The sequence below is a fragment of the Medicago sativa genome, chromosome 5 (assembly GCF_051527215.1).
Source record: "Medicago sativa cultivar Bolivia chromosome 5, Bolivia_mono, whole genome shotgun sequence".
Lineage (NCBI taxonomy): Eukaryota > Viridiplantae > Streptophyta > Magnoliopsida > Fabales > Fabaceae > Medicago > Medicago sativa.
Genome location: NC_140753.1, coordinates 78,354,940 through 78,380,841, shown reverse-complemented (window position 1 = coordinate 78,380,841; position 25,902 = coordinate 78,354,940). Strand labels below are relative to the sequence as shown.

The following is a 25,902-nucleotide window of genomic DNA, read 5'->3' as shown; positions in this document are numbered from 1 at the left end:
CAATAAAATATTGGTAATTTATAATTGCTCAAAAGGGTAAAAACTTGTGCACATATGGTGTTAAAATTAAAGAATGTGTAACGAAATTAATGGATTTTAAAAAATTATGCAGGTTTGACGTGGATATAATTGCTCAAAAGGGTAAAAACTTGTGCACATATGGTGTTAAAATTAAAGAATGTGTAACGAAATTAATGGATTTTAAAAAATTATGCAGGTTTGACGTGGATATGTGAGGTGTAATGGAGGAGTGCAGGTTCTATTTATTTTTAGAGGAAATTAAACTCCATTTAAACATGAGTGAGTCACACCAATCTTTTCTTTGTTTCTATCTTTTTCTCAAATAAAGCTATCTATTTTTATTTTTACTTTTAAATAAATAGAATCTCAACCTAAATATCAGAGGCATCAAAAGAAAAATATCCATATATGTACATGTGTACGTACGGGTCACACGGTGATCGTTAGTATGTGTGTGTTTGGTTTAGAGTTTTAAATTCACGAAAGATGAAAAACCACATTCCTATACACTATTTAATGACGGATTGAGAAGTTAAAAATTTCAACTTCATTTCAAACGTGCGTCTAACCTCTCCAAAAACTACACCAATCGAAGGCTATGTTGAAGTAAACAATATAAACTTAAGATCACCTAAAAAAATTAAGATAATTAAATAATTATTTTAAAATAATATTATGATATAAGTGAAATGGTTAAAATATAATTTCTTTCTTCGTACTCTCATATAAATATTTGTACTATTTATAAATAAAAGTACATAAATGGTCTTTTTATTTGAATAAACTTAATTCATTAATTTTTTGACAAGAACGTTATATTTTTTATGAATACAATAACTTGATGTTTTTTTTTTTTGAAGGACTATAGTAATTATTTAATAAATATACAAGGAGGGGTAATATAGGTGTAGTGGGGGGATCAAAGGCAATGAATGTCGGCTATATACCACACCCCAATATATCATAAATTAAATCCCTTCAAAAACCAGTATATAATAAAGAAATAATGAGAATATTCAACAAGCAACGGTACTAAACAAAGTGCCAATCTAATTCAAAACTACAACCAAAATCATAATTGGTTTGACCATCATTACATGGATAATATGAAATTTATTTAAATTAAATTGAACAACTTTTTAATATTACATACTATATGTTTAATAAGATAAATTGAAACAGGTGGGGATCAACCACTTTTTTCTTATAATAAGATCAACCACATATCATCACTCTAGGATATGAGAGAAGAGTAAGTCTTGCTTTAACATAATGTCTATGGATATAAATGATTCGTAAATTAAATTGATGGTTTCTAAATAGTTTTGTATATTCTCAAAAAAAAAAAATAGTTTTTGTATATTAAATATTAATTTGATCGTGTCTCGTAAATATAACTTAGATGTTAATTTTATAAACATTACTTATGCATGTGTTTGTGTTTGTACCTGTAGTTCTTCACTTCTTAGCATTTAAGGTATGTAAGTTTTGCCGTTAATATTTTTAAATAATAACAATAATTTGATTGTTGTTTTTACTCTTTTCTTCTTGTTATTGTTAATGTACCTTTAATTTTTAAATAGTTCTGTGTATAAAAATTTTATTTTTACATCAATAAATGTTGTATTGATATAAAAGTCACCCATAAAAAAAATAGAATAAAACGGGAATAGTTTTTTCCTTTGATATGAATCTCATATGTACCATTTGGGGGTGACTTAGTGGTTGACTTGTGATTTTGGAGTTTGCTTCTTTAAATATTTTGAGTTCGATTTCCCCCGATGTCAATTTCGATAGGCAAGTTTATACAGATCTTTAAATGGACCCCTAGCAAGTGGGCAGTGTGATTGATCTTATCGGATTAGTCGATTCTTGAATCAGATACCAAATTTAAAAAAAGAATATAGTTTAAATATATCAATTATTCAATAAAACTGAAAAATTATTATTTGTTTATAATAGTTATCGATTTTTTTTTTTTTTACATTTTTTTACCCTTTCACCCGTTTATTTTTTAAAGGTCCGGATTCCACATAACTATATTGTCATCCGAGGGACCCCTCTTGGTGGTTATTTTTCAAGGCTTGTTGGTGTTAATTAGTACTACCTAGTGCTTATCAAAAAATAAATAAAATTAGTACTAGCTAATAGGTTTCAAATGACTTTTCAAAGGATTTGGATAATTTGTAGTAACCGTGTCATGTAATACTATATCTTAATCGTTTTATCTAAATCAACGGTTGACATCAATTCATTGCATAAAACTAATTGTATAATTTGAATTGTTCAATTTCAATCAACGATAAGATTGTTTGACGAAATATCGTGTTGCACTATCCTCTTAGTTTGTTATCCAGAAATCCTTAAACAATATTACAAGTAAAAATTGTAAAAGTCATATTATCCATGCATTTTTTTTAATGGCCATGTTATCCATCCATGCATCTCAAGGGCTAAAAAGAAAGTGACTTGCGAAGTTGCAACTAGAGAGAAAAGAGTTACAATGATCAAAGATTCTGAGCAACTCTTACTAGGTTAAAACTTGTAGGGCCATGCTTCATTGTAATCCACTTTGACATAATGGCGCGGGAAGTTTGATACTTTCCCTTTTTACCTTTTCTTTTTCACTTCTTGGCTCTTGCTATGGAAATTGGAAACTATCACTCTCTTTATTTGTTTATGAACGAATATTAGTAATTCATCTTTTGGAGCTAACTACTATGTTCATGTGGGAAGTGCAATGCATTACTGTATGGGACACATCGAGTAACAAATGTGTATGATCAATAATTACATAATCTAGTTGGACATTGACCCACCACTATATGTCTATATTATTCTCCCTAAAGATTTCTCTTCAAGAATATGCATTCTATTCCTAATTATTCCAGCTACAATATCTCTCACCTTTTCTTAATAATTTGTTGAAGCTTTGAAGATGGGTTTAATTTTTATGAACAATGAAAAGTTAGGAATGTGTAAAGATGGTTTGCAATTTTTGTTGTGTTTGATAGAATAAGACGAAAGAAGTAGATGAACAAGAAATAATGGAAAATGATGACATAACAAAGGGAGATTAGGTTTTTTTTTTTTTCATTTAGGAAGATGATTATGATGGCTTGATTAGTTTGGTATAATTTTTTTATATGAATTAAACAATAATAATGATAGTTAAATCTATAAAAAAAAATATTTAATATTTAATTGCCACATACCGCCAGGTCAATTATAATCGGACAAAATCATTGACCTGGACTAAGGGAATAGATGAAAATGATCAATCTAACACAGTTTAATAAAATTAAAGGGCTAATATGAATTTTTTTGTTAGGGGTTCAACATAAACCCCAAAATTAAGATAAGAGACCAAAACGACGTTTAAGTTTACAAGTAAATCACATCAAATATATGATAAGACTAAAACGACTATTAACTACGGTTCATCAACGAATTACAATTAACTTCTGTTCAACAAAGAAGAGTGCTTATGAGCAAATGATACATGGCTGAAGAACAACTTCCACAAAATTTATAGTGGCCCATATGTCGTTTAGCCTAGATCTGACATAGAAAATGCAAGTTATATCTATTGTAAGAAAATGTTTTTCCTAATAACCGTTGGCTAAATTCATATCTCTGTTTTTATCATGTTTTTACCCAACACAGTGAGTCTCTCTACTCTCTAACGACCCCCTTCCCTTCTACTTCACATTAAGAAGCTATAGGGCTGTGTACTACACTACCTAGCCTATTACAAGTCAGAAATAATAATTAATAAGTATTTTTTTGACATAATAATAATAATTCTTTGGAGTTAAATAATAATTCAATAGTATGTAACCAAAAATAATAATTCAATAGTATGATTATTTAAATTGGATTAAAAATATATTATATGATTACTTGTTTACTCTATTTACTATTATAAGTTATAACTATTTTACCATTTTTTTGACATAATAATAATAATAATAATTCTTGGAGTTAAGAAATATTTTTTTACATAATCCACTGTAAATAAAATTGACAACTGTAATTTGTACGTACTGCTTGTTTTGAAGCTGACAACTTATAATATAGTGACAAAAATGATAAAAGACAAAGTACATAATAAATTAGATCACCTATCTATTGTCCTGACACAACCTTGTCTTGACCAAGCTTGATAGCAACCCTTGCTCTACTGATTTTTATCTATGCAAATGTGTGTGACAATTAATTTAACTTGCAACATTATTCGTGTAATGTTCACCAAACTTTAAAACATAATATATGTGTGTGTCATTTGTTATATTTTATAATGGTATAGACTGGATAGGACTCGGCTTGGTATGTAATGTGGCTTTATAAATTTAGAATGCAAATATTATAACCACCAAGGTTGTCTTCAAATGATTTAATACTTCTTAATTACTAATAGTTTTTCCTCCCCATTTTTTTTCTTTTAAGAAAGTCAATTTTTTGTTTTGTTTTTGTTTTACTTGAATATATATATATATATATATATATATATATATATATATGGTTTGCTAGGATACACCCACTAGTTTTTATGTGGGAGTGTTTTAGCAAAGATATAACTGCAAAGTTGTTAAATACACCTTAAGGTGAATGTTGCTAAAACACTCCTTCTAAAAAATAAGTGGGTGTATGTTAGCAACTCCTATAGGCATTTGCTAGAATACATCCACTTATTTGTTAGACGGTGTGTTTTAGCAAGTTATAACTAAAAAGTAGTTAAATGCACTTTAAGGTGTAGCTTGCTAAAACACTCCCACATAAAAACTAGTGGGTGTGTTCTAGCAATATATATATTGGAGTTAGCATTTGGTGATTATTTGAGCAAGGGGGTGCCCCCCCACTTATGGTGGAGAGTGGAGACATGACTAGCTACCACTTAAGTCAAGTGCAATTTGATGTATTCAACGGATGAATCAATTTTAGAATATTTAGTCAATTGATGCTTCAAAGGACTAGAGTGTTTGTGAAAAAGTTTTAAGTGGGATATAAGAGAATAAAGTGCATAATTAATGAAAAATATGATTGAATTAGATGAAACATGCATTACAATCTTGCCCCAAAAAGAGTATACATTACAAGAGTTTCTTTTGTTAAGCCTTTCTATTTTGAGTGGCTGCATGCATGGGTGAAATATCTTCCATTATAGTGTAAAGAAAAAAAGTGAAGGGGGAGGGTTTGTTACTACTTTAGACAAAAATCTTATAATTTTTCGACACATGACTACATTAAGAATTAATTACCATGATCTGATAGTATAACTTTTTTTATATACTTCAAATAATATTTCAACACATAAATAAATTGTAAATATATTTTTTGGAACCCATAACATATAATTGAATATATGTTTAATTTCTTTTTACAATGACGATATATATATTAATATAATCAAATAATAACTAGTTTTCATTTTCATCTCATGTTCTAGTTTACACACAAATGCAAATGTGAACACTTAAAAACACTTGTTAAATAACCAAATACTATAAAAATATTTTATCGAAAGTGGTGTATTTAATTATTTAAAAGTTTAAAACTGTTATTTTTAAATTAAACTTATTTTTTTTTATTCTTAACAAGTGTTTTAAAAATACAAATTAGCAAGTTTCTTAACTTAATAGAAGATATTAACTTGCGTTGCGAATTATTAAATACATACTGAAAATAGCTTAAACACTTTAGAATCTTTCTGTTTCAGGTTTTAATGTTAAAAATTTAAAGTGGTTGTTTCTATTTAAAAAAATAAAATAAAATTGGTAGCTGCATTTATTTATGTTTTAGTAGGGGGTACTTTTTTTTTTTGTCAAGTAGGGGTTACCCTTTTATTGTACGCTAGCTTTATGTTTCCCTTAACAAGGTAAATGTAGTTATTAATTATTATAGTAGCAGTAGTTAATTTTTAAACAAAAAAAATAAAACAATAATTTTAATATTCCCATAGTTTTTGTATTATTAGTGTAGGGGATCCATGTAATACAGAAATTTAAGGGATTGGCCGTTGGTGATGCAGCTGTGGAAAGGTGCTATCCCAAATGAAGCCAAATAATCAATTCTTGATGAGTAATTTGGATAATTGGATTAATCTCAACATAAGTCGTAATGTCGGTTGGAGGGGGAATGATTGGAAGGATATTTGGGCAACAGCATGCCATTGTTTGTGGACATGGAAGAACAAGGTGTTGCATGAAAATAATTTTGAAGCTATCATAAGATTATTATCAACCAAGAATGGCTAACCAAATTACTTTCAATAGCCAACGTGTGATAGATTTCATTAGGTAGAGGCCTCCACCAGTTATTTAGGTGAAGTTAAATTCAGATGGTGCTTGCAAGGGTAGAAATATAGTTGGTAGTGGTGGTATTAATAGAGGGAGTGATGGAGAATGGATTGGTGGTTTTGTTAAATTCATTGGAGATTGTAGTGCGTTTGTGGCTTAGCTTTGGGAAGTCTTGGAGGGTTTGAGCTATACGAGAAAGATAGAATTTAGAGCATTTGAATTGAATGTAGATTCTATTAGTGTGCAAAAGACTGTAAAGGAAGGTATGACAAATAGTTGCTTGGGTAGAGGGTTGATTATTAAAATTCATCGTTTATTAGAGATGGATTGGAATGATGAAGTTTCTCATTCATATGAAGAGGCTCATCGATGTGCAAATGCTTTAGCAAATATTGCGTGCTTCTTGGATTATAATTCGAAGATATATGAGACGTCTCACTCAGATCAGACATTAACCATTAGCTGATATTATGGGAGTTGATACCCCCTCGGTTTTTCTTTGGAGTTTTAGACATTTACCGTTAGCTGATATTATGGGAATTGATACCCCCTCAGTTTTTCTTTGGAGTTTTTCCTTATTTTCGAGCTTAGCCCTCATTTTTATATAAAAAAAAATAGCAATGAACTATTTTTCTTGTCGAAAGAATGGTTAAAACTCTCTAGCACTTGGATTGCTAATAATAATTGCTAATTCAATTTCTTAAAATACGGCATTTTACTAGAAGCGATTTTGGCAGTGTATTTTGATAGATTTTGTTGGATCTTGTGGTTGGGGGTCTGCTGCAATAACTTGACCAAGAAGATGAAATATGATGAAGTGTGCACATAAATTCTAAAGATTGTTGTATATCTTGATTGTTGGGAAGATTTTGCTGCACTTGAAACCTGAAAAGTTTAATGGTTATGCATGTAAAACTCAAAGAGCATGGGGTTGCCACACTAACCTTTAGGTTCGATTCGCCCCCACCAATAACTGTATATTGGATGCAATAAGGAATGACCGGCGAATCCCCTTCAGAATACTATGAGTTCCTTGACGTGTATTGCACAACCACACCAAGCGTATCTCCTAACAGTATTTTACAGATTTATGTTTCCAACAATTCACTCATGCATTAGAGAATTGATGGATGATTTAAAGTAAGAGAATGAGGGAGAATTATGTTGTTAATGCAACAAAATTATGTCCAAAATTGTGTGTTGTAGTGTGTCCAACTAATGCCCAAATGTCAAGCATTTATAGTGCATTATATGACTCTTCAGATGAGAGTAAACACCCCTTTGACTTGAATCAATGCTATGGTTCATTAAGCATCCATTTGCCAAAGATTATGATCATATACACTTGAATCAATGTTATGGTTCATTAAACACCCTTTTGCCAAAGGTTATAACCATATACACTTGAATCAATGTCGTGGTTCATTATCTATAATAAATAATAATGTTCCAATGTATACGAATGGTTTCCATAAAAAGTTACAACTTTTGGTAGAGTTACAATTTTTAGTTATAAAGTGATTCCATTATTTTAGAAATCACCAACAGATTTGAGCATATAAATGAGAGATAAGCAACCATCTTTTATCAATTACTTTAAAAAAGATGTTTGTTTAAGAAATTGATAAGTTCTTTAATTTTATGAATTATGCATAACAACATGCCCAATTCATACTTTTAGCATTTTTGGATCGAACAAGTGCACTCCAACAAACAAGGAAAAGGCATAAAATTTTATCATTTATGATTTCCTTTCTCTCAACATAATTTTTATTCTTATTCCTCTACTTTCGGTAAGTGGAATTTTTAGTTTGTGTCGAAGTGATAATGACCACTCCTTGATCAGATGAAAAATATAAAGTGGTAATAAGATGGAGACATTCAGAATATAAGTGATGAAAATGCTCGAATGTTGTTGATTGTTGTTTGTCCAAGTCTTTAAATTCAGAAACTATATCGACTATGATTAATTTGAATTCATTTAATAAAACAACTATTTTCTGCAATTAATCATTCATACTTTTTTTTGTTGGTTTATCTTTCGTGCTTAGACTAACTAATATTGACATTATTGATTAATTTTTTCATATTTTCCCTAGAAGCACTTTCTGAGCTTTCTGGGCTAACTAGTAACTACTACATTCCCTTCACACACAAAAAGCCTGTCACCTACCTTTAAAGGAAAAAATGTGTGACAACATAGGCATGAATTAATAACATTGCTATAAATATCAAGCAAAGTGAAATTACATTTCATTCATTACTACACAAACACTAGAGATTCAAGCAAAAACTTAAGATTTTCACCATGGCTCTCTGGTTTATACTCATCCTTACACTCTTGGCAGTTGGTGAATCTCAATCCACAACAGCTGCTTTTAACCAAACCGACCTGCAAACGGCCATGTCCGACATGCGAAGTCGGTCTTATTATGGATTTGTAATCCTCCTCAAAATCCTCAACAGCTTGCCCAACCAACTACAAAACAATGATCTCACATTCCTAATGCCAAATGATGAAGATTTATCTCACTTCTCAATAGCCCCAGAGGAGCTACATGATTTCCTACTTAGCCATTCTATTCCAACACCATTACTTCTCAATCATCTATTGCATTTTCCAAATGGTTCTATAGTCCCCTCCGGCCTTCCAAGCAAGGTGATCAGCATCACCAACAATGCCAGAGCAGGTTTGTTTGTCAACAATGCAAGGATTGTCACACCAAATGTGTGCCAAAACTCTCTAATAAGGTGCCATGGAATCAGTGCTGCTTTGACATTTGAAAATAGTTTGCCTTTTCAACGTGTTCCAGAACCTAAGGATCCATCAAAGAACAGTAATGACACAAAGCCAAACCCATTTATGAGAAAAATGAGCATCCCACCTTTCAAGTAAGGCATGAGAAATAGTTGCTATTCATATGTAATGTAATGCCATGCGGTCTTATGAAATAATAACAAACATCACTTTTACTTTGTCTCCACATAAGATTCATTTAGCCTCTAACTTTTACTTTGTCTACACATTAGATTCATTTAGCCTCTAGACTAATGTTTTGAGATTGATTAGGTGAGACATCCAGGTCATGATTCAATAAGTTTAATCATAGTTAAACCAAATTACATATAAATTAAAAAGAATTAAGAAGTAAAGATAACAAGTAAAATAATGTTAAAAGTAAAAACCAGTTGAACTAATCATGGTTCAACCCAAATTCAATTTGGTTCAACCACGCCATGATAGAACCAAGATAAAATCAATTGATAAACTAAATGGTTCAAGGCGGTTTAAAACATTGCTCTAGACCTAGTCATGGTTCAACTCACGAAGGACATAAAATAAGACTATCTCCTTCCAACACAAATATACTTAGCAACTAATTGGATTTCATAAATAAATCAACAATCAATAATTCGTCACAGAATCATATCCATGCATACACTGCGTAAAATAAACCTAATTTTCAAGTTTAAATTAATTATAAGCACTTAATAGGACCAGCATATCCATACAAACACTGCATAGAACAAACCTAGTTTCGAATTTCAACTTATAAACACTTAATAGTACCTCTTCCATTCACAAAGGCTTATAGTGCCCCAAATGCAATGGAATTGAACCAACTCTTTGTCAATTGTATAACGGAATGAAATTGCTATAATAATATGTTAGAAATTACAACCAACAATTAGACCAATACTCATCACGGGTTTGTCCGGAAAGGGTGGCAGTCATTAGATTGACTGTCTGCTTTGGGAGGGCCATTGTAAAGGAGATCATGGATTTTGGAATACATCAGCATTGAAGAGGGGTCACCACTGCTCTGCGATAAGCGAGAACTCTCCTGCAATTTGATTTTCTCATACAGATATTGCTTCTCAGCCTCAGCCTCACTTAACTTCTGTTTCAAATAGTTGCTGGTATATTCTTCTTCCGATTTATCAGACTTCGCAAGAGCAATCCTCTGGAGCCTCTCAGCCTCTCGTTTGGCCTCATTAGCCTTCAATTGGAACATATCAGCCTCGGCATTTTTAAGCCTCACAATCCTCTCTAGTTCTTCAATCTGTGACTTCTTTTTTTGCCTCTCCATCTTGAGTTCTTCTGCTTCTCTGGCCTTGTCTGCTAGTTCACGATCACAAGCCTCAACAGCTAAGCGAGCCTTCTTGAACATTCTCATCTTCTCATCAGCTACAAATTCCATCTTTCGTATAGCCTCCTGCACCACTTCAGCAATTCTGTTGCATGCCTCCTGTGGAGCAATCAACCTTCCACTTTCTACATTTTCCAGGCTCTTTGGAGAGTCTAGGTCAAGCTCTTCATGTAGGAAAAGCATTTGTTAGAATGAGGATAAATAAATAAAGGCAACAGCAGCATATCTGGTTGAAACTGTAGCATAAACTTTTATTTATTATAGATGCTTTTCTAACTATTGCGACTATCATTTTATTCGTATGTGTTTAAAATTGGGTTTTAAAGAAGAGACAACAGACAGTTTGCATCTATCATCTTATTCTTATGTGCTCCTAATTTAGTTTTTTTAATGAATTACCATTTGTTCAGACATAACCAAATGTGATATAGAAAGTGAGTGAGAAAAAGAAAAGTGCAAACCACAATTATGTCAATGCAGATATTTGAAGACTACAATTTGCAAGTAAATTATAAATTTTATACCTTGAAAAACAGTCAATATTGCCCTGCATGCTGCTTTAGCTTCCATTTTTCTACTTTTCAATTTTTCCTTGAGATCGTCACACTTCCAAAAGAGGTTCATCCCACGATGGTCTTTACTACCATGAAAGATCCTACTAACAAAATCAAGCTCCCTCATCAAGGAATCCCCATCCCATGATGGTGCACAATGTTGGAAGACATCTTTAACCCAGCCTAACAGTTCTGAAGTCCTACTGCATGATTGACACCTGAAAACCATTTCACTTGGCACTGATCCACTCTTTACAGGAGGACCCATGCAAATAAGTTGCTCCCGTATGGCACAATCTGTGTGAGTCCAATGAGAACACAAATCACATCCAATCCAACGGCATGTATTTACTTCAAAGTCAAACTTGCTGCAGATAGTACACATGCAAAGATTGCAGAAGCCACTGTTGTTGGTGCATGTTTCACAAGAACAATCATCAGCTGGAAGCTGGTTTTGGCAAGCTATGTTTCGGCATCTCTTGTAGAGAAATATCTCAATCAGCGATGGCTGCGACAGACTAATGTTAGGATGTAAAAATCCCTGAATTCCAGTATTTATGGCAACAAGGATTTCAAGCTGCACCCGATGAGCTCGAATCAATGTCTTGGCTGTCAAATCAGATCTACTCTGAACAAGCTTCTGCAAAATGAAAAACTCATCTCTATGCTGCATGCCATTCCCTCCCTCAAGGATAACTCGAAGTCCAGTTTTCAGCTCCTCTAAAAATTCACCAGGTAGACGGAGCATTTTTTCATGTATTACATCCACTCTTTCCCGAGCAATGTCCTGAAGACTGATTCTGTCCGCACTAGAAACACGACGAATAACTGACTGATCAGGACAGTCAATATCAGCTTTTCCATTCTCCATCTTCTTCGCAGCAATAGCATCAGCAGTAGGCCAGGTTTCTCTAGAACTAGCACTTTCAGTAGGTGATTCACGGAGGTTATCAGAGTTTGACCTAGGATCCTCAGGAGACAAGCGAGGATCCGAAGAAACAAGAGACAAAGATGTTTGCAGTCCTCCAACCCGGGATTGCTGTCGTGGAGGGAGCATTTTTCTGCAACCACAATTGTTTTATATTAGAGCCTGGTGGTGACATGTCCATGAAAATATTTATACAGTCAACAACTAGAACAGTTAATCATCAAGGAAATTATAGGACTGTTTGGATTGGCTCATTTGAGGTTATCTACTGACATAAGCACTTGAAGACTATTAGGAAGAACTTATGAAAATAGCTCATGACACGTTCTTAAGTTATTTTCAGCTTATTTTCATAAGCTCTCCAAGATAGTTTATGAACACACCTTATAGCTTAAACAAAAACAATTTAACTTTATTTTATTATAAAAATATCTTATACATAAACGCTTATGCTATACACTACAAATTAAGGATCTGTTTGGATTGACTTACTTGAGCTTATCTACTTAAATAAGTTTTGCAAGACTACTATCTAGAAGAACTTATGAAAAGAGTTTGTGACATTTTTCATAAGCTTTTTTTAGTTTATTTTCATAAGTTCTCTAAGATAGCCTACAATAAAAGCTTATAACACATGCAAAAACAATTTAACATTATTTTAATTTTTACTATAAAAATAACTTATGTAAGCCTATATATAAGCGCTTATCATGATAAGCACTTGTGCTATAAACTGCTTATCCAAACAGGGTCTAAGTTGTTTATCCAAACAGGACCTACATACCACAGCACATAATTGATTCAGCACACACTCTTTGTTGTATTATACTATGATAAGTTAAAATCTAAGAAGCTACAAAATAGGCAATGAAATAAACTTGAGAAAACTGAGAAGCTATCAAAGAGTTACAGCAATTCATGCTCTAAAGAAGTATATCATCAAGATCCACACATAATTCACAACAAAATCAATCAATTAAACACTAGTGAATTTAACTACTGATGCTAGTCTATCACATCATCATCATCATCATAGAAAAGCTGATATCAAAGAATCAAGTGAAAAAAGTGAAATTTGAATGACCCACCACACAAAATTGACCTTAAAATTCGAAACTTGAAAAAAAAGCATAAATTTTTGACTGAAATTGACTATTATTCAAATATTCACAAAACTAGATCGAAATTCACGGAATCACAAAAACAGCTATAACAACAAGAAAAATTGAAGATGAAAAAATAGGATTGAAAATGAGAAGAAGCTTCACCGATTGGATTGGAGGAGAATCTCGTTGTTTCTGCACAGATGAAAATGGAATCGATGAGAGGAGAGAAAAAGGGGATTTAGGTCAAAATGAGAAAGAATAGCGAGGTTTTTGTATGAACGGTTTAACGGTTCGAACCGGAGAAAAGACTGAACCGGAGAAAAAGAAGAGAAAATGACAAAATTGGAAGGGTCAATATGTGGAAATTTTGAAACAAGAAAGGAGAATGAATGAGGAGAAAAATGTCTTTTTGCTGAACGAATGTTGTGTTGGGTGATTGGTTCATCTGGTTGACCTGACTTGTGTCACGCGTAGTTTCTTTGACTTGGTTTGGTTTCTATATTCGTGTTGTAAACGGTACATAAAAATGAAGAAATTTTCTCATTCTCATTTTTTATTTGTTTGTGTTCAGCTTTGAGATTTTATTTTTTTCTCGCATTAACCTTTCCATTTTTAATCGATTTTTAAGGGAATGGATTCTAGTAATCCATTGTTCGGCTGTGAGATAAAGATATTCTGAGAAAAAATTGTTACATCTAAGATCTTACCTAGTTTTTAGGAAAAAAGACGATTTTAAATTTTGAGGTAGGTTAAAAGTTAAACAAAAAATTATTCACCTAAAAAATGAATTTGGGTTCTGTAGAACGATTTATAATTTGATAGATATTTGAGCTCAATAACTTAGTTAAATTTTTTTCAACTTGATCTTGTGATTTTTTTCTAATTTTTTTTTTTAGATAAGAAGAGTTTTCTTTATTAATTAAAATGATATATTTGCTAAAAAAAAATTAAAGTGATGTTAATAATCAATTTACAATTGATATACAACAAGTATTGAATGTTGATGTTTAGAGTTTGCAACAATATTTTCCAATGTGGATCAATCACTTGCTTTTAAGAGTATAGTGGTCAAAAGTTCTTCATGGAAAACAAAATTCCGTTGTTCATTGAGGAGGGGTGGTTTTAGGTCATTTATTGACCTAGAATCACCCCTCTACATCTTTTTTTCTCTTTTCTTTCAATTTAAATAAGTGATTTTCACATATATCAAATTTTTTCTTGAAACAAAATTCCGTTGTTCATTGAGGAGGGGTGGTTTTAGGTCATTTATTGACCTAGAATCACCCCTCTACATCTTTTTTTCTCTTTTCTTTCAATTTAAATAAGTGATTTTCACATATATCAAATTTTTTTCTTTTGCATTTTTTGTGATTTCGTCGTCTAAGTGCGGCGTTGTGTTGTTCGTCGTCTTGAGCGGCGTTTGATTTCGCGTCTTGTCGCGGCGTTCATTTAGTTCTTATTGAAAGATCGACACCAATCAATTACAAATTCAACCAATGATTTGGGTGTCAATGTTGCAGATCCGGAAGCATGTGAATTTCGGTGACTTAGGTTTTATCATATTATTTGTAGGCATTTTGCCGTTTTATGCTATTAACTTGAGTGCTGTGAGCTTGTTTGCAGATTCACCCTTTATGTTTTTAGCGATGTTTGTATCTGATGTACTCTATCAATTTGAATGAATGAATATCGTTTTGTTTTTGTCAAAAAAAAAAAAAAAGAGTTTAGTGGTCAAACTTACATACATTAAGTGTTCAAAACTAGAGAATAAAATTTCTTAGCCCATACTCCACTATACATAGATGAATCAATTTGTTTCAAATTGGGGTCAGTTGCCCCCACTAAATTAAATTTATTGTAGTTCTTGAAAGAAAATTTATTTTTGGCTCACTAATGTTCTTGAAACTAAAAATTATATCATTTTTAAAGTTGACTTTGGTTTTATATTACCGCTGAAATAGTTGAAAAAATTATTTTCTCTACAATAAATTTTGTGGAAAATTAAATTTTCAATCATATGAAGATCTATTGTCGAATGATTTTTTTTTTACTGTGACTTTTCACCCCTTGCATATATTATGCATTGTTCCTACCAACTGAGCTAAGCTCACGGGGCTATATATTTAAAATATTGACCAAATCCATAATCCACCTTTATAAGATTTTTTTTATATCACGTTATACTAGAGTTAACTATTTTCCCTAAAAAAAAAAATAGATTTTATATAAATTTTGTTTGAAATCTTAATTTAGGTGTGACTGTTTTGGGAGCAAACAATTTTATAAATCCAATCAAATTTTCTTTAATGTTACACTTGAATTAGGGTTGGCTTCAGAAAGATTCTCTCAACTCATTCCCTCTCTCAGCTCATTCCCTTGTACTTGGAGTCAAAAGGCAGAAATCACTGGCCGCTACTGATGAAAAGGTCAACAATCATGCACACGACGATATTGCCTTCTTTGTTCTATCAAAATTGCCTCTCAAATCTTTGAGTCGATTTGGTTGCGTACGTAAATCTTGGTCTTTCTTGTTAGAAAATCCTTATTTCATGACCATGTTTCGAAGGAATTTCTTACGTAAAAATCATTCTTATTACAATGATACATCTCTATTCCTATGTTATGACCGGTCATGGATTGACAGTGGCACAATTAGTAAATCATGGGGCGTGTTTTCTCTTTTTGGAGAGAGATTTGAGAACATGGTTGAATTAGATTGGCCAAATCTATTTCATCAGGATCAACCTTATTTTAAAATTTGTGGTTATACTAGTGTCAATGGCATTATTTGTATTGATTATAACTTTGGAGGGAGAGTTGCATTGTGGAACCCAGCTACTAAGGAAATCAAAGTCATTCCTTCAAGTCCTTTTGCTTCTCAACCTTCCATGACTCATCTTCATCTTCATGGATTTGGTTATGACCACGTTGGAGATAACTATAAACTGATTCGACAAGCAATATTTTCTCCTACAACCTACGCCATGAGAGATCGGACTTGGAAAGATACTCCTTATTCTTTGTGGGAGATATATTGTCTACAAAGCAACTCTTGGAGAAAGCTTCATGTAGATATGCCTGCATGTTCTCCAGATAAAGCGGGCGGTCATGTATACATGGATGGAGTGTGTCATTGGTTGAGTAAAAGTAAAACACATGTTTATCATTATGAAACATACAATGAAAATTATCTTGTGTCATTTAACTTGACCACTGAGATGTTTGTTACAACATCTATACCGACAAACATGAATGATATTGGTTATAGATATTTAGCCGTGTTAAATGGGTCAATTGCGTTGATTTCAAATTTTGCTAATGCAACAACTTTTCACATATCAATTTTGGGTGAAGTTGGGATGAAGGAATCATGGACCACACTCTTCACTCTTGAGTTACATGACATCAAATGGCCTATTGGAATGGGTAAGAATGGTGATATATTCTTTATAAAAGAGGACGACGAACTAATTCACTATAATTTAAGTACACAAAGGATCCAAGAGCTTGGTGTTAAAGGAGATTATTATTCTCAGATAATAACTTACAAGGAAAGCCTTGTGGTGATTGAAAGAAAAAGTAACTTATCATTTACTTCTTCTTATTTTTACATTAGAGGTACATGATTATGATTATTTTGATTTCATTATGAAGATCGAAGAATTTACCAAGACAATCTTGTTTGCTTTTACCGCATGTGCATGTCTCATTTACATTATTTTGTTATTAATTAATATATTTCAACATTTTAATGTATGAAAATGATAGTTTGTTGTAGAAACACCTTCTGATGGTATGTGTGTGTGTCCAGATCATCATACATGGCATTCCAAAAATCCACATAATATATCCACATGGAAGAAATCAGAAGAGCATTGAGAAGAACCTATTATGAATTACTTAGTAGAAGAAAAACAACCTATAGAAGGGACTGATTTTTTCTTCTTCTTTGACGTATAGGTTGCCATAAGTATCCTCATACACATAATTTCCAAAAAATTATAATTGACAAAGATTATGCAAACTTGCGAGTTACTCTTTGTCCTGTGTTAGGAAAACAAAGCTACAACACCAAACATTACTTCTGAAGCATGTGTGATGGAGATAATTAGGTGAACAAAATTTAACGAAACAAAATACTAAAAAGTTAATGAATCCATCCATTCGTTGGAATATAGTGAGATTGAGCGCTTACGTGCTGTGTTGATCCAGATTCGATGAAATCAATGATTGTGCAAATATTAGTGATTATGCAACTATGCCATTTGGGTGGTGTTGTAGAACAATGTGTACAAAAGCATAAGAGTTCGGAATAAGTAGTTAAAATGCTACAAAATGAAGCAAAAATAGAACCTGAATTCACTAAAATAGATAATGCCTTCACTATTACTAAGCTTCTTTATTTTGCAAATGCATTATAAAAAAAAACTTATAATAAAAAGCACTAGGAGATGTGGTTGCTACATTGTAAAATTAACTTAGTAATACATAAACTTAGCAAAATGTATATTACCAAATGAACAATATACAAGAATACATATAATATATCTTCTTCGGTTGATGGTTCTTTTGTTTCATATAGATTTCACGATATATATCATGCACGCTAGAGGTAACAAACCACATATAATATATTTCTTGTATCTCAAGCGACTTCTACTTCTTCCAAAGCGCATCACATTAGTGCTTTTTCGCCAACCTGGGATTTTTCAGGAAGTCACTGCAGACTGCTGTACAGCTGATCAAAACTTGAATGCACGAGCTGAAATATTAAGAAAGTAATGATAAAGACAATTTAGGCAATGTTGTAACATATGATCAGTTCTTTTTATATAACTCATCAAGATACTAAAAATAGTAGAAATGAATGGTAAGTTAAACATGAATAATGTTGTAGACTAATAAGGTCCCTGAAATAGTTGAATGATCTTCATCTAAGAAAGATGATAGCATTGACACAAACACGGACATGATACATACACGTCAACATCAATAGTAATTTAAGAATAAAAGTTGAATTTTTATTGGTGCAACAAACAATAGATATTTTGGTGACTAATAGTGTACAACCCCTGTCCATACGGTATTGTTCATTAAGCATCATATATATATTATACACCACATTTCTAAATGTATCATTCTAAATACTGGTTCTCTCAAGAGTCTTAACTTTTCCGTGTGTTCAATCTATGATTCTATCTATTCTCATGATTGATAAGACTTAATGGTACCATAAATGGACAAGAACAGACATGGTGGACAAATATCTCCATAAGCTTCTCAACCACACAAGGAGCCCACTTGTACATATCATCCGGTCTAGTGACATTGTCATCTCAATTATTACTCTGCTTGACTCTCCTTTTTGGACTCTTCGCAACTGTTTGGTTGTACGTCCAATATGCAATTATCGCATCCCAAGGCAGTTTTCAGCGCAATTTCATGAAGCTATACATTCAAGCTTCATGCCTAACGTGCGGCCACGACCAACCAAACGCGAGAACAAACACGTACTTCATCTGTACTATTGCAAGAATGTTACAATAATTTTTTTTTTTGATATTGGCTCCTGTATATCATGCTCCAAATACCAATGGCATGAATCTTGGTTAGTAGCTTTTTGATAATACTATAAATAATTTAAGCTGGTTGTTTCTATATCCAGTTAAGATTTACTAGATGTTCGTAATGGAAGAGGATTGTTTATCTTTATTGAGGTTATAATCAACTATATATTGTAAGATTAATCCTGAAATGATATAAATTTTCTATCCTCAAACTATATAAGTCAAATAGAAAAATGCAAAAATACCTACGACGAGACCTAATAAGTTCACTTTGAAACACTTGTTACGGTAAAAACTGTTAATAATTTTGACAAAACAATTATTGAAAATGACAACAGATATCATCTAAACTTTGAAAGGACGTTGTTATCATCTAGTACATATGTCATACCTAACTATATATGTAGCTTATATGTGATGTCTACGACATAAAACTAATAAACTTCAATATGTGATACCTAACCAATCTTTGATAGAACTCGTATACGGGAGAAAAGCATAGAAAACTAATGAACGAAAATCAGACAAAGTTTTTTTTGGCCTTAAGAACACTCTCAGTTCCAAAGGGACGATAGAAATGAGATGAACAAAAGAACTTAACACAAGCCAAAGGAGACGAGAATAAAAAGGATTGATAAATCTCCTATTTTCAGATTGAGATCCAAAATATCCTTTTGGGTTATTTGTTTTTCGCTTTCACTATATCACGTTTTATGTGCTCAATCTTTTTAAGCGACGTAGATGGTCACCATCTATACTCCATTTACTAATTGTTAGAAATGTCACATTTGATTATTTAAAAATTCAAACAATTGATGCTTTGGTTATATAAATTAGATTAAGGTGCTCCATCAAATACAATTGGTGAATGAAGCCAAAAAAAAAAAAAATATAGCCAATCATCACGCATGTAGCGATAAATTGTAAGCTTAGACTATGAAGCAACTCTCATCATGTCTTTAAGTTGTATCATTAATCCTTCATATAAAAAAGGTAGAACTTTACCTTTAAGTTGTATCATTAATCCTTCATATAAAAAAGGTAGAACTTTACAAATCCACTTTTTATTTAACAGCAAAAGCAATCTAGGTTTTTCTATGGATCAAATCCACGTATTTGAATTTAGAAATGCGGAAATATATTTTGAAAGTAAAAAAATAACATATTAAAATCCCTTCCAAAAAAAAAATAACATACTAAAAATATTGACCAAATCCTTTTTATAAGATTTTTTAATAATTTTTTTTGAGGACCCTAAAAAAAAAAGAGTTAAATATTTTATTTTGATAAAAAATAATAATTTAGGTTTAGGAATTTCAAAGACAATTATGTTTCTATAAAATCCAACCCGATTGCTGCAACAAAATTACACAGCAACGCTTGAGCGGGTTCCCTTAGCTGCAGCAGCTTCTCTCAACTTCTTCCTCACTACAAGACCGTGTTTGGAGTTCAGAGATGGAGAAATCACCGGCTGCGACGACCGAAAAGGTTAGCGAGATCACGTACGTACATGTTGATGTTGCCTTTATTCTGTTAAAATTGTCTATCAAATTTGTTTCAGTTTGCGTACTTAAATCATGTCTCTCTTATTTGAAAATTCTTATTTCATGACCATATTTTAAAAAGTATTTTTTTATTTATTGAAGACGAACAAAATCTTATATAAAAAAGTAATTGGATAAATTTTGTTTTGAAATCTTAACTTAGGCGTGACGTCTCTGTTTTTGGAGCAAACAATTTTATAAATCCAAACAAATTTCCTTTAATGTAATATATTTGAATTAGGGTTGGCTTCAGAAAGATTCTCTCAATTCATGCTCTCTCTCAACTCATTCCCCTGTCCTTGAAGTCAAGATGGAGAAATCAGTGGCCGCTACCGATGAAAATGTCAACAATCATATACATGATGATATTGCCTTCGTTGTTCTATCAAAATTGCCTCTTAAATCTTTGACTCGATTTGGTTGTGTACGTAAATTTGGACTTTCTTGTTAGAAAATCCCTATTTCATGGCCATGTTTTGAAGGAATTTCTTAAGTAAGAATTGTTCTTATTACAATGATACATCTCTCTTCCTACGTTACGATCGGTCATGGTTTGACAAAGACAATGGTAGGTACAAAGCTAGTAATTCATCGGGGATGTTTTCTCTTCATGGAGATGGATTCAGGAATAGGGTTAAATTAGATTGGCCGAATCTATTCAGCGAGGATCGACTTTATTTTAAAATTTGTGGTTATACTAGTGTCAATGACATTATCTGCATTGATTATAACTCTGAAGGGAGAGTTGTATTGTGGAATCCAGCTACCAAGGAAATCAAAGTAATTCCTTCTAGTCCTTATGCTTCTCAACCTTCCTTCACTCTTCTTCAACTTCATGGGTTTGGTTATGACCATATTGGAAATAACTATAAGCTGATTCGACATGTTTCTTCTACAACCTACAACACGTGGGAGATATTCTGTCTAAAAAGCAACTCTTGGAGAAAGCTTGATGTAGATATGCCTACAAGTTCCGGAAATAAAATGGGCGGTCATGTGTACATGGATGGAGTGTGTCATTGGTTGAGTAAAAGTAAAACACATGGTTATCGATATGACACATACAATGAAAAATATCTCGTGTCATTTAACTTGACAACTGAGATGTTTGTTACAACATCTATACCGACAAACATGAATGATATTGGTTATAGATACTTATACTTAGCTGTGTTAAATGGGTCAATTGCGTTGGTTTCAAATTTTGCAGATGCAACTACTTTTGACATATCAATTTTGGGTGAAGCTGGGATGAAGGAATCATGGACAAAACTCTTCACTATTGAGTTACATGAGATCGACAGGCCAATTGGAGTGGGTAAGAATGGTGATATATTCTTTATAAAAAAGGATGACAGACTAATTTGCTTTAATTTAAGTACACAAAGGATCCAAGAGCTTGATGTTAAAGGAGGTTATTATTCTCAGATAATAACTTACAAGGAAAGCATTGTACCAAAAAAAAAAAAAAAAAAAAAACTTACAAGGAAAGCCTTGTAAGTTATTAAAAGAAAAAGTAACTTATCATTTACTTCTTCTTATTTTTACATTAGAGGTACATGACTATGATTATTTTGATTTCATTACGAAGATCAAAGAATTTGCCAAGACAATTTTGTTTGCTTTTACCGCATGTGCATGTCTCATTTACATTATTTTGTTATTAATTAATATATTTCAACATTTTAATGTTTGAAAATGATAGCCTGTTGAAACACATTAGAGGTTACATTTTTTATTTCCTTTTCTTCACCATTTGAATTACGATCATGCATAATTTCCAAAAAAATTATAATTGACAAAGATTTTACAAACTTGTGAGTTACTCTTTGTCCTGTGTTACAATACCAAACATTACTTCTGAAGTATTTGTGATGCAGATAATTGGGTGAACAAAATATAACGAAACAAAATACTGAAAAAGTTGATAAATGGATACACTCTATGAAACATAGTGAGATTGAGCGCTTACGTGCTGTGTTGATCCAGATTCGATGAAATCAATGATTGTGCAAATATCAGTGATTATACAACGATTTTGCATCCTGGTGTTTTCCCGGAAGTCACTGTGGTACAGCTGATCAAAACTTTTATTCACAAGCTGCAATACATCAAGAAAGTGGTGATAAAGACATTTTAGGCAATGTTGTGTGAACAATCAAATATTATTTCTCCTAATAATATATATTATTTTGGTGACTAGTAGAGTACTAGCTTGTATTATACATCATATACACCCCACACCATATCCTAACATTAGAACCAAAATCCTACATATTTAGAATTAGAACAAAATATAGAATGCTATAACATGTAGGGACGGTGTTACCATCCGGAGAGCCTGGGCACATGCTTGGCCTCAATCCATACTTTCTTTGTATCATTACAAGAAATTTGATTTATAGCGACAGCCGAAATCCATCACTATAGGGCTAATATCCGTAGCTAAATCCGTCATTCATTGGCAAATGGCTGTCAGCATGTTTTCAACCTTTACCTACGAACAAAACCATAAGTAATTCTAAGGATACCATTTTAAAAATATTAAGGAGCTCTACCTACGGTTTCGGCTGTCCCTAAAATTTATCATTGTTTTATTTATTTTTTTAATATTTCTATTCTACTATAAATTCTAATAATGAATAATTCATAAAATTATCGCTAAAATTAGTTTAATCAATATAATAAAATATTATAATCAATATCATTGAAATTTAAAATTGATCACTATAATCAATCAATCAATTTTAAGAATAAATGCTTGAAGTGACTTAACTAAAATAATTCTCACTACTATGACCTGTATTCACACCCAAACCAATACTCAACACTAAAGAAATGAAAATCTATATATACTATATTGTTCGTTTAATTTATGGCAACAAAATTTGAATCACTATTCATAATAGCTTGTTAGACAAATTGACATACTATCAAGTTACAACTTACAATCAATTCATACCTAAAACAACTTACAATCACTTCTACAATAGACCATAATAAATCAGATTTTAACTTCTAATTTGTGGATCTTCATCAATAGTGGGTGCACCAAAGCTATTACCAACATCAACAAAAGTAGGAAATTCATCAGCTGTCAAGTCATGTCAATAAACTAGTAAAATAATCTTATAAGCCAGTGAGAAAGAATTGTTACAAACAAGATCAACGATGTGTGGTTCAATGACTTGATGATACGTTACATCGAACGGGAGATATTCAAGTCCCTTGATGATGTTGATATTATTCGAACATTCACCGCAAAGAGGTCTCGGAAAGGGCATTTACCTCCTAATTTTATTTAGCACACTATTGACATGTTATGTTTTTTTTTTTTGGCTAAAGTGCATTTTTCCCCCCTAACTTTCAAAACGTTGCGATTTTGGCTCCCTATGTATGAAAACCACAATTTTGGCCCCCTAAGTTTTAGCCCCTTTGCATTTTTGGTCCTTTTGGTCAATTTTGACCGGTCAAAGCCTACGTGGCATGCCACGTGTGTAATTATTTAATTAAAAAATTCATAAATTTTTTTTTCTAAATTAAATAAATTAAAAAAATTAAAAAATCAGAAGGAAAAAAAATCTTGTTCACCACCGCCTCCTTCATCTCTCTACCTCCTCCTATTTCATCAGATCCACCACCGTCTCTTTCATCTTCTTCCTTTCTTCCTGCAAATTCAACTTTCTTCCATTCTTCATCCTTCAAAACAAAAACTCATCATCTTCATAATTCATCAACCCTTCAAAATTAAAATCATCCTATGTTCTTTCAAAAATTACAATTTGTTCTTTCAAATCTTTCTCCTGCATCTACAAAATTGAAAAGCTTAAAATATCATTATCTCTTTCTTTCAAACCCAGAAATCATCTCTATCACTGTTTGAATTGAAACCCAAAAATTATCACCTATGAAGTACGGATACGGACACGGGACACGACACGGACACTGACACGCCGACACAGCTTAAAATTTGAAAAAATCACATAATCCAATGTAATTACAAGGTCAGTGTCGTGTCGGTGTCGGACACGACACGTGTCCGACACCGGGACACGCCTAATCCGAGGAGTGTCCGTGCTTCATAGATTATCACAAATATGGCAAACCGTAATTAGACGCCACTTCTTCTAATTTCTCCAAGTTTCACTCTCAACATCAAACTCTATGTTCTTAGCATCACCATATAATGTTCAAGTTGTTGTTGAAGATGATGAGCCTGAAGAGAGGTTGTTTAATAGGTTTCGTAGAGAGGTTATGAGAGCTGCTATTATTCAATAGTGTAAGAGAATAAGGTTTTTTGAGAATACACAAGATGAGAAGAAAAGGAGAGTTCGTGATGCTGCTAATTGTAATCATAGGAACAGGTTTCCTATGTATGTTATTATGGGAATTTCATGTTTTTTTTTTGTTTTTGTTAAATGTTTTGGATAATCTGTGCGCGAAGAGGAATTGAGTGTTGCTTGAAATTGAGTAAGAAATTGAGACCTCAAGTGAAAGGAAAAGATGATGATGAAGCAAAATGGGTAAATGGGTGGTGGTGTGCTTGAAAGTTGAATTTGCAGGAAGAAAGGAAGAAGATGAAAGAGACGGTGGTGGATCTGATGAAAGAGGAGGAGGCAGAGAGATGAAGGAGGCGGTGGTGAACTGAAGATTAAGTTTTTTTTTTTGCTTCTGATTTTTTAATTTTTTTTAATTTGATTTTTCATTTATTTAATTTAAAAATGATTTTTTTATTTTTTTAATTCAATAATTACACACGTGGCATGCCACGTAGGCTTTGACCGGTCAAAATTGACCAAAAGGACCAAAAATGCAAAGGGGCTAAAACTTAGGGGGCCAAAATTGTGGTTTTCATACATGGGGGGCCAAAATCGCAACGTTTTGAAAGTTAGGGGGGGAAAAGTGCACTTTAGCCTTTTTTTTTGAATCAGCAAAAATTTATTAAGTTAAGTCTGCACAAGATGTACATGACCCGCATAGGAGGAAAAAGAGTACAATAAAGAGAGCCAAATAACAAGAGACACCTCTCCACCAAGATACAACTCGATAAAAAAAAAACTAAAGCCTACGTCTTAGACAGACCAAAGACAAGAAAAACATCAAAACACCAACAAACACCATTGGCAGATTATGTTTGATCTGTCTTATTTCAAATTGTACTTTTATTGACAAAATAACGAGCCTCTTTTATTTTGATTTATGACTATTTATATATCATGTCACATGTGAATTTGCCGTTAAAATTTCGCCCAAGTTCTATAAAATTCCTAACTCCACCACTGATAACATGTCCAACAAATAAAGACCATCTGTTTGAAGGTATGAATCTAACCTTTGAGCCAACACCATTTGTGTCTGACTGGCCTTTCATGTTCAATGTTTAAATTCAAACTACCACCGTTGAATAATTGGTGGAAATGAGGCCAACAACAATTGCAGAACAGTCATGGTCCAGGCTAAAAAGAAAAAACAGGCAACTGTATCCTTCATATTAAGGTGGACGGCCTAAATGCATAAAAAGTAATCATCAGCCTCCACAAATAAAAATTAAACAAAGTAAGAAATTGTAAAATGTTAAAAAAATATAAAATTCTAACCTTGGCACAACCACCTCAATGAGTGTGGACCCTTCAGCTGGCAATCGTCTGATCTCTAGTGATTTCGGAATACTTGTTGTAACCCTTCCCGTAAAAGTCATCGCCTCATATTGAGAGGCCAATAATTTATTTAAT

The 25,902-nt window shown here is 32.4% G+C and overlaps 3 protein-coding genes and 1 pseudogene across 3 annotated transcripts; 3 read left to right on the top strand and 1 right to left on the bottom strand.

Moving 5' to 3' along the window:
• The first annotated feature begins 8,569 nt into the window (after positions 1-8,569).
• On the top strand, positions 8,570-9,309 carry LOC146925359 (FAS1 domain-containing protein SELMODRAFT_448915-like). Its single transcript, XM_085710300.1, has one exon. It carries the CDS (start codon positions 8,629-8,631, stop codon positions 9,214-9,216), a length of 588 nt encoding a protein of 195 aa, XP_085566426.1. The 5' UTR covers positions 8,570-8,628; the 3' UTR covers positions 9,217-9,309.
• A 381-nt stretch (positions 9,310-9,690) lies between these two features.
• On the bottom strand, positions 9,691-13,304 carry LOC146925358 (OBERON-like protein). Its single transcript, XM_085710299.1, has 3 exons — positions 13,222-13,304; positions 10,996-12,086; positions 9,691-10,635 (listed from the first exon to the last, which is right to left on the bottom strand). The coding sequence occupies exons 2-3, from the start codon at positions 12,080-12,082 to the stop codon at positions 10,025-10,027; spliced, it is 1,698 nt and encodes a 565-aa protein (XP_085566425.1). The 5' UTR covers positions 12,083-12,086; positions 13,222-13,304; the 3' UTR covers positions 9,691-10,024.
• A 3-nt stretch (positions 13,305-13,307) lies between these two features.
• On the top strand, positions 13,308-16,740 carry LOC146925357 (F-box/kelch-repeat protein At3g06240-like). The gene is made up of 2 exons (XM_085711963.1): positions 13,308-13,325; positions 15,384-16,740. The coding sequence occupies exons 1-2, from the start codon at positions 13,308-13,310 to the stop codon at positions 16,683-16,685; spliced, it is 1,320 nt and encodes a 439-aa protein (XP_085568089.1). The 3' UTR covers positions 16,686-16,740.
• Positions 16,741-20,372: 3,632 nt separating this feature from the next.
• Positions 20,373-21,670, top strand: LOC146925356 (F-box/kelch-repeat protein At3g06240-like; annotated as a pseudogene).
• The last annotated feature ends 4,232 nt before the right edge of the window (positions 21,671-25,902 follow it).

Coding starts and splice junctions, on each gene's coding strand:
- LOC146925359 (XM_085710300.1), top strand. CDS start 8,629: ATGGCTCTCTGGTTTATACTCATCCTTACACTCTTGGCAGTTGGTGAA.
- LOC146925358 (XM_085710299.1), bottom strand. CDS start 12,082: ATGCTCCCTCCACGACAGCAATCCCGGGTTGGAGGACTGCAAACATCT. Junction 10,636..10,995: donor AATATTGACTGTTTTTCAAG/GTATAAAATTTA, acceptor TCCTACATGAAG/AGCTTGACCTAGACTCTCCA.